We start from the raw sequence: 9,865 nt of genomic DNA, 5'->3' as shown, positions 1-9,865 counted from the left end.
TCTACACTCTACACTCTACACTCTACACTCTACACTCTACACTCTACACTCTACACTCTACACTCTACACTCTACACTCTACACTCTACACTCAACACTCTACACTCTACACTCTACACTCTTCACTCTACACTCTTTAACACCCTAACCCATATATATTCTCAAATATTTCTAAAGAATTTATTGACGTATTTTAGTCTTGCCACACACTATGATTTTCTGATACATATATCTTTGCAAACCAATGTCGTAGACCTTAGATATTTCAAACTACCTATAAATTATGTTAGATCAAATAATCTTAGTATGAAATGTACAGCATGAAGTTGCAAATATATAGAAATTAGAAAATATGAGTTTGCTGCAAAGACTTCATTCCTTTAAAATTTGAAAATACACCAGATGCATGAATATGATGTGCGTAGGCCGCGTTTCCGTACATATGCGCTGGACGAGCCTGGATTCTAATGTCAGGGTTCACTTTATCTTTTGGATCTATGTTCTCAAAAACCTGGAGAGTTCATTCCATCTTTACTAATGTTCAACTCAACAAAAAGGTAAATTTTTATATTATTTGTATTTTTAAAATTAATTCATTGTTTCACTTTTAATCCATTTTATTCGTACCTATTCTTTTATTTTTTACTCATGAGTTGAAATATTTGAGCAGCGGTTTACGAGAACCAAAGAGCCCTTTTTTCACATTTTCAAATAAAAAGCTAAATATGTAAAATATTGGAGAAATCTGCAAATATTGAGATTATTTAGAAATTTGAATATTAAATATTCCCGTTATTCCTTTATTTTAAATCAGTAGAATCAGGAACTGACCAACAGACGTCATTCTTTTTTTTACTTCAACGTAGTGCTTAGGATCCGGATCCGTTGGATTCGCAAGATTTTGGCTTTATGGATCCGGATCCAAGGGGCAAAGTTTGAACCGAAAACTGCGAGAAAAAAACCAGGATCCGGATATTTTTCCTGAACAGATCCAGGATCCGGATATTTTTCCTGAACAGATCCAGGATCCGGATCAAAATTGAATGGATGCGTTGAATTCCACGTATAAGATTGTAAATAGGGAAAAAATATTTGTTTACAATACAGATATCATAGCTATTCTGACTTTGGGTAACCAAGATATTAAGATCAGCTGCTCCAAATTGCTAAATCAATTTAATCAGCTGATGACAACTTGCTCTTCATGTGATTAACGCTTAGTTGTATATTTAAGGATTAAAAGTATTGAGTTTTGCCACAAACTCAAATTTTCCAATTTTTCATATTTCAAATTTATTCAAGCATTATTTCAAATATTATTCCCTTTTCTCGTTTGTTGACTTGAAATTCTGAACCTGTTCATTATTTTATTTCTGTTTTTTTTTGCTTTGTCATTTGAGTCTGGCCACCAATCTTGTTCTTTTATATTATCTTTATCCCTAAGTCACTATTCAATATTCATATTTCTAGTGTTGAAATTGTGTCTATATATATATAAATATTCAAAATTATGTATTCTTGCAACAAAGCTTTTATATTCTTATCTAATGGCTGAAAAGAAGAAGAAAAGAAATACACCATTTATTCTTCCTCTAGCGCCCTATTGTCAACTCATAACACTAGAAAATACACACGGTGATTTCATATACAAGAATAGGCGGGGCGTGAAAAGAGATGCACAGTACATCCTTGCAGACCATCCAGATGTTTTTATAATCTTAGGATATTAAAACTTAATGACATCTATTCGAAAAGAAATGTGTATTTTCAATATATCATGGTACAATATGCAACCCAAGTTTGCTATTTTACTTTGTTTTAAATGGAAATCTTCTACTTTTAAAAAATGTATAAGCAAAATATATTAAATATTCTGTTTACGGTGTTTCGCCCTTAACTTAAAACCCCGCAAACTTGAAGTATCATATAATTAGAACGAGTTAGGGGGCGGGGGGAGGGGGGATTAATGAATTCGGGTTTTAAAATACTAAATTTCTGGTTAAAATGTTAAAATGAGGCACAATATCTAAAATTTTGTGGAATTGCGATCTTCAGAATTTGTACAGTTTCCAACAAAATTTTGACATTGTAAAATTAAACGAACAAAATTTTCATAATAATAATCAAAACTAATTAATGTTTACAATAACTAACGAAATAGAAAATTCTAACTAAAATGTTTTGTGAAATATAAAACCATTTCTAATGCAGTGAAATTAATTTTTTGGGGGCATATGTATGTTATGGCTAATTTTTACTAAATATTAATAGAATTAAAGATTATTTTGTATGTTTCCGAACGTCAAAATGTTTTTAATTCTGTTGTTACGCACCTCCATGCCCCTTTAGTAAAAGTAAATTCAACCTATATGTAGCATAAAGTCTGGCCGCTTCAACCTTGTTACACCGGCTAGTCCTGTCCATAGAGCTAGGTACAGTACAAACTGGGAACGGACAGGTTGGCCCGGATCGGAAATTCAAATGTAACTACAGCTGCCCTTGTTGAATGCGGCTCAATTTCATCTTTCAATAAGAAGAAATTTTGCTTGTTATTATTAAATTTAGTTGTGTTCTATAAGATACATTTCTTTGAAAGACAAAAGAAGAGTTTTATTGTATTTATGTCTGGTAAGCAAGTAGTTTTCTTTTTTGGATGTTTAAAATTTAATGCATAAACTTTAGTTTCTTTGATGTGTCTTCTAGCAGAAGAGATGCAACTTGGATAGTTGAAAACTTTATAAATATGGGGGACAGAAACTGGGGGGGGGGGGATACAGGCAGAAAAAAAGAAAAAAAAAGAGGCAAATGGGAGGAGAGAGGAGAAGGAAAGAGAAAAAAGAGGCAGAAGGAAGTAAAAAATAGAAGAAGGAGAGATAAAAAAGGCAAAAAGAGAAGAAGGGAAAAAGATAAAAGAGAAAGTTAAGTGAGGAAATAAGAGGAGAAGGAGAGAGATAAAATTGGCAGAAATGAGAGAAAATGAGGATAAATTTGACACAGTTTGAGGAAAAAGGCGCAAAGGGAAGAACATAAAAGAGAAAGAAGGGAGGGAAAAGGAAAGAGAAAAAAGTGAATGACTAAACAGAGAAACAGTCACGCACCTCTGACCCTTCAGTAAAAGTAAATTCAACCTAAAGTCTGACCACGTCAACCTTGTTGCACCGGCTAGTCCTATTGCGTGTCTCCTTTATTTACCCACTGTCCGGGCGATACAGTTTAAACTGGGACTGAAAAGGTTGACCCGGCTCGGAAATTCAAATGTACTACGGCTGCCCGTGCAGTAGTGATGAAGAAGGGAGAGAAGGAAGAGATAAAATTGACAGAAGGATGCAAAAAGGAAAAGAAATAAGAGACAAAAGGTAGGGAAAAGGTGGAGAAGGACAGAGGAAAAATAGACAGAAGGTAGAAAAAATGGGAGGTGAGGGGGGGGGTAGAAAAAATAGGGGAAGGGAGGGGGAATAAGAAAAAAGGCCAAAGTAAGTTTAAAAACTGCGCACTACGTAGTGAATTCTGGATGAATATATTTTCGTGGTTAAAAACTTTCTTATATATTTTCTTCTCAAACTTAGCTAATGAATATTTAACACTGAAGAGGGTTCAAACTCTCCTTCAAGTTTCTCATTCTTTTTCTGTTCTTTATTCCGACCCTGCTCCCTTTTAATATTTCCATTAAACCTCTAGATAACAGCAAACACTACATCCATAAATGTTGATTACCTGCATGGTTACCTACAAAGGATAAGATTTAAAAATGACTGAACGGAAATTTGTAGTCATTATTTTAACATTTATAGTTCCCGGCAGCTTTAAAAGCGTTTCCGACTATGCCAAATCATTTAGTGTTCTATCTAAAAGACTTTATCAAAGGAAAAAGATCGATTTTTCTTATTTAAAAAAAAAGGTGAGGAAAGAGTGACAATAAAATAAAAGGTTATACAACCTTAAAAGGAACTAAAAACGTTTTCAGTAACCTACTATACAAACATGTCAATGCACAACCCTTGAAACCTTAATCTTGTAAAACATGTGGAGGATACTGTCGTTTTCTGATTCGTAAAGTGTTTATTTCTGCGGGCTTCTCCATTGCTTCTAATAAACATGAATGGCACAAATTCCCTTCGCGCAGAAACCGGAATAGAAAATAAACAGTTTCAAGAAACAAAAACATTGATGTCTAATTAATACTTGATCAGACAAAGCTATAAGGGTTGCTGATGTGAATCGGGATTATCATCTTTGCATGGAGGGTCACTTGAATTACGATGACAGTCTCTTAAAGACAAAGTGTTTACTTGGGAAATATGTCCAAAATGAAATAATTAATCTAACGAAAAGTTGTTATTTAAAGGGGAAAAGACAAATAAAACCATGGAGATTTTAATAAAGTTTTTAAAGGAAGCATATTTTAATTTATTTGTTTTAACCAACAACATTGTTGTGTGTTCCTAATGGTGAGTCTAAGATTAATAAATGCATCTGTGACAAGTGCAAACTATGAAATCATCTGTCATGACTAGTATATTTCAAATCAAATGCTTTTCAGCAGTCAACAAATAAACTTAATATTAACTTGTAATCATTGTTTGTACATTGTACAATAAATGATTTTATAAAACTATTGTGTACTTAATCATTCTTCCTCTTTATCGTGAATTTCATAATGAACGTGCTATAAAGTGATTATCGTGCTTTGAAGTTAAACTATAGCGGAACATTGTAGCACGTGTACTAAATATTTTTTATTGGTTCCCGGATATTTAAAAAAATAAAATTTTCAATTGAAATGAAAATAAAATTGAAATAAACTTCATATTTTAACTTCTGCTTTGTATCAAATCTTATTTGATCTAGAAATAGCCATTGACATAAGACACGTACACAAATGAACAATATTATTTTGGCACGACGTGCAATAAAGTTTTTGGACTTTATAGCACTGAGAACCAAAATAACAGTGTTATAAATAGGAAATAATTTACCATTCATACTGGAGGTTGTTGAATAGAAAGACGACATTTTAGCAATCTTATGTTGCTGTGCTTATACAGCAAATTTTGAAATAATCTGGGGTTTTTATTTTATGATCATTTACTTTGGATAAAATGTTATTATCTTAACAAAAGCTCAATTAGCAGATTTGTTGAAGAAAAGTTTAATGAAGAAAATTGCGGTTTCTTACAGAATTTCAACAGTCCTGATATGTTNTAATCTCTATAAAATTTGGCTATTATAGTGTATCCAAAAACGTCAAAACGGTTGACCTGATCTGGCCAAAACATGTTGACATAAACCCAAACAAAGTTTATGGCCAATCGGAATCAAAATATATTTCGATTTTTAAAGATAAAAAATAATTCCCATTTGGAACATTATCTCTATTGTGTGAAAAGGTATGATTTTACCATAACATGGATTTGTGATCAAAAGAAAAAATCTCAAATAAAATTCTGTTCACATTTCTTCAGAGTCTTTGGAAACTTTTAACAAAAGCCCCTTTCAGCTTTTTTATATTCCTAGAAATCAAACAAAGTTAAAGAATTAAATATAGCATTAAAAAGTTTTAAAAGTAGGAAATTTCTATATTCTTATGTTCAGGTTTAAATATAAAAAAGAATTTATGTAATCACAGAATGTGACTCTCGTATTCCTACTATACAGCAAACATGATTTTAGAAAATCTTTTTTCACAATTCACGAAAACGAACGTGTCGCTTCTCGTCACTGCCATCTCTGAATGTACCCGTCCGACCCTATTCTCGTACATTACCGAGATTAATTCCGCCCCGTGATTAGCTATATTTCAATATTTTATTAAAAGTAGGACATGTAAAACAGATTTTCTCCGTATCCGCCTGGCTTTTCCTTTGACTCTACAATCTACATGCATCAAATTTGCAGTGTCGTATAACGCTAAAGATAAAAGAACTTATGCAAATTGTCCATGGCAATTTTTAAACAAATGATACAATCACTTTGTTCATTTCTATTAAAAATTAAATTTTTGTTTTTCTTAAGTTTAAATATTTATGTTCTCTTAGGTGATGAAGGACTCCCAGCTGTTCCTGGTGGTTGGTATTCTCCTCACCATGGATATTATCATCATGACCACCTGGCAGGTCTTCGATCCGTTCTTTAGGAAAACCGAGGACCTTAGACCTTATGTAAGTTTTCTTTAGCTATCCTACTATCCTCCTATTCTCCTATTCTTCTATCCTCCTATCCTCCTATCCTCCTATCCTCCTATCCTCCTATCCTCCTATCCTCCTATCCTCCTATCCTCCTATCCATCTATACCAAGGCTGTGGTCCTGGAGTATAATCAAGTGAAAACTATTGGAATTCTGGATCCTATTGAATTGTTCAAGGATTTACCTTATTTTCAACAAATACTGCAGAAGAAGAATAAAATCAAGATTTCCCAACAATTTAAATTTTGACGAAAAAGGAAATTAAAGTTTGTTTGAAGTTTATCAAACTTCTAGTTTTCAATCTTATCAAGTTTTTCAATATGTCCTATGATATCAAAATATGGATGACATTTTGCTCCTGGCTCCACATTTGTTTTTGTTAAAAATCAAGTTTAAAAATTCCAAACATTTTTTCCAAATAAACATTCTTTACTAATCTTTTAAATGAAAAGATTATTTAAAATCCTTAATTCTAATCCTCTGAGTCCTTTTCTGAATTCTAAACTTTTAAATCCTGTTTCTGAATCCTTTTCTGAATTTTAAACTTTTAAATCCTGTTCCTGAATTCTATACTTTTAAATCTTGTTTCCGAAATCTAAACTCCTGAATTCTGTTTTTTAATTCTAAACTTCTAAATTCTATTCCTGATTTTTTTAAATTCTCAATTCTGTTCCTGAATTCTAAACTTTTAAATCCTGTATCTAAATTCTAAACTTTAGAATCTTGTTTCTGAACTCTAAACTTTTAAATCCTGTTTCTGAACTCTAAACTTTTAAATCCTGTTTCTGAATTCTAAACTTTTAACTCCTGTTCCTGAACTCTAAACTTTTAAATACTGTTTCTGAATTCTAAACTTTTAAATCCTGTATCTGAATTCTAAACTTTTAAATCCTGTTTCTGAACTCTAAACTTTTAAATCCTGTTTTTGAATTCTAAACTTTTAACTCCTGTTTTTGAATTCTAAACTTTTAAACCCTGTTTCTGAGTTTTAAACTTTTAAATCCTGTTCTTGAATTCTATACTTCTAATTTCTGTTTCTGAATTCTAATCTTTTAAATCATTTTTCTGAATTCTAAACTTCTAATTCTTGTTTCTGAATTCTAAACTTCTGAATCCTGTTTCTGAATTCTGAACTCCTAAATCCTATGTAGAATGTAAAGCCTATGTTATGTATTGTAGAGCCCACATGGAGATGTAGATGTTCTAATAATCCCTCTGAACGAGTATTGCAAGAGCAACTATATGCATATATTTGTCGGGATAATCTACGCCTACAAAGGACTACTTATGGTAAGTTTTACGAAATAGATAAGCTTCGCGCCCTTTGTCAAATTTTATCCTGTGGCTTTCCTTTGTTAGGAATTTTCTTTAAAAACATTTTTTTTTGCAGAAATTCCAGTTAATTTTAAATTTGTTATAGAGGGAATAATTTCAATGATCGGTTTCAACTCAAATTCCATTCCATTCCGACATTTAAACCGGAATTTTTCAACTATCTACAAATATTTATAGAATATTCCTACTCGTCCTTCACATTTTTTAATTTTTAAATTCTTGAACGTTATCTTGAGAATTGTCATGCCATAAAACGTGCTTAATGATATATACTTAATTATCGAAGTTAATTCAATTTATGATGAAGTTTCTCTATTTATATTTCTCTGAGTTCCAACTGAGTCTGTTTATATTTCATTAAATCCAGGTATCAATCCCTGTGAAAAAGAAAAGTATCAGAACACTGGCCACAAATTCTAATTTTTTAACTAGTTTTTTCTCTGTGCAACCTTATGCACAGGGTGTCCCACGAAACATTTAACAGCAATGATTTTGTGTTAATTGCTTCCAAGAATAGCGGTTCACTTTCAAAAATATCAATAATCTACTGAAGCCTAAAGGGTGTCTAACGAAACATCACAGTTGGGGAAAAGTTTTAAATGTTTCGTTGAACACCCTATATAGTAGAGTATTGATACTTTTAAAAGTGAACTTGGAAGCAATTGATACAAAATCAGTGCTGTATAATATGTAGGTATGTATAATAAAGGTTGAGGGGTCACGGTTTGTGTACACATTTTACTGTGATATTTGGACTGCTAGGAACTAAACAATAACAATGTTCAAGAATTCTACTAAGAATTCTATACCTCAAGTATTACGTACCTTTAGTACTTCTTATATTTTCCATCTGAAAAAATTATGCTTTTACTCATAAACATAAACAACAACATGGGTCTATATCAGTATATCATGCTTAATTTGATCAAAACAATATATTTTTCTGTTTACTAACATAAAAATATTTATCTCATATTTTTTATATGATATGTAAGGTTTGTGATTTTAACTTTACATTTTTGGCTTTACCTGTTCTCAGATGAAAACTTTTGTGGAAAGTTTCCGACTTGTATAAAATTGGCCGGATTTAATCTTAAATTGGTTCATTGAACAATGAACATCGATCATCTCTAGGTCTTCTCATTTAANGGAGAGGTTATCACATGTTTTTTCGAATTTAACAACTTTCTTATCCGTTTTTTGATAAAATTATTCCGGATTTTAAATTAAGCAAAACTAATTTTTAGGTATTTGGCGCATTCTTGGCCTGGGAGACAAGGAACGTACAGATCCCTGCCTTGAACGACAGCAAGTATGTTGGTATGTCTGTGTACAACGTTGTGATAATGTGTGTACTGGGAGTAGCTGTGAGCTATGTATTGAACGAGGACCAGAACGCCAGTTTTATCATTATCTCCGTCTTCATCATATTCTGTACTACAGGCACTCTCTGTCTGGTTTTTGTGCCAAAGGTGAGATATTTCAGATATTTCAGATGTACACAGTACACGTACAATTTCGTAGAAAATTGCGGAATTTCAGGAAGACGACATTAAGACAATTTTGATGCTATTAAAAATCAAATAACTTTACCAGGACCTTTATAATTAACGTTTTTAGCGAAATTATAATGCTCACTCAGTACATTGTACACGTAGTACAGTATACACTTTTAAATATTTGCTGTTAGGCTTATATAAGCTTTAAATAAGCTATATATCTTTAAATTGTAAAAAATATTGACATTGATAAAAGTTAAGATAGTTATGAAACTGAATACGAGCAGCAATGCTTTATCGAAAGCTATGAAACTTTGTCTCATTTAAAAATTAATGTTTTGTCAAAGTATGATCAAATAAAAATACATTTGACCTTTTATAACTTTTAAACCCTTTTTTAATCCTTCTTAAGATTAAATTATCCATTTTAATGCCTTTCATAACGATTAAATCTTTCATCAGATCCAAGAAATCTATTAGAGAATGTTAAACTATATATGTTATTTATTCGAAACAATTGTAAGGTTTTCAAAGGAACTCAACAATTAATTACAAAATAAATCTTAAATAAGAAAAAGCAAAAAAACACTAAATAAAAAACATTTCCTTTAGATAATACTGAAAATATAAAGGAGCCTAGGAAGTCATTTGTTTTGGTTAATAAACAAATTGACAGTGAAAACCAAAAAATAAGTCGAATGAAAGTCGTCTTTGTTTTACCTTTTATTCATGACCTCACTAAAGATATTTAATTTTTCGCTGTTATGTTATGTTCAGGGCTAATTTTCAGAGGAGTTAAAACAGTTCAGAATTTAACGAAGACGACTAAATGTCCATGTTATTCTGT

At 31.5% G+C, this 9,865-nt stretch overlaps 1 protein-coding gene across 1 annotated transcript; it reads left to right on the top strand.

Moving 5' to 3' along the window:
* The first annotated feature begins 424 nt into the window (after positions 1-424).
* Positions 425-9,090, top strand: LOC111717417 (gamma-aminobutyric acid type B receptor subunit 2). Its single transcript, XM_023492918.1, has 4 exons — positions 425-557; positions 6,036-6,158; positions 7,364-7,474; positions 8,767-9,090. The coding sequence occupies exons 1-4, from the start codon at positions 468-470 to the stop codon at positions 9,073-9,075; spliced, it is 633 nt and encodes a 210-aa protein (XP_023348686.1). The 5' UTR covers positions 425-467; the 3' UTR covers positions 9,076-9,090.
* The last annotated feature ends 775 nt before the right edge of the window (positions 9,091-9,865 follow it).

Source organism: Eurytemora carolleeae, unplaced genomic scaffold (assembly GCF_000591075.1).
Source record: "Eurytemora carolleeae unplaced genomic scaffold, Eaff_2.0 scaffold2578, whole genome shotgun sequence".
NCBI lineage: Eukaryota > Metazoa > Arthropoda > Copepoda > Calanoida > Temoridae > Eurytemora > Eurytemora carolleeae.
Note: the sequence above shows the minus strand (reverse complement) of the source record. Positions and strands in the feature narration are given on the sequence as shown.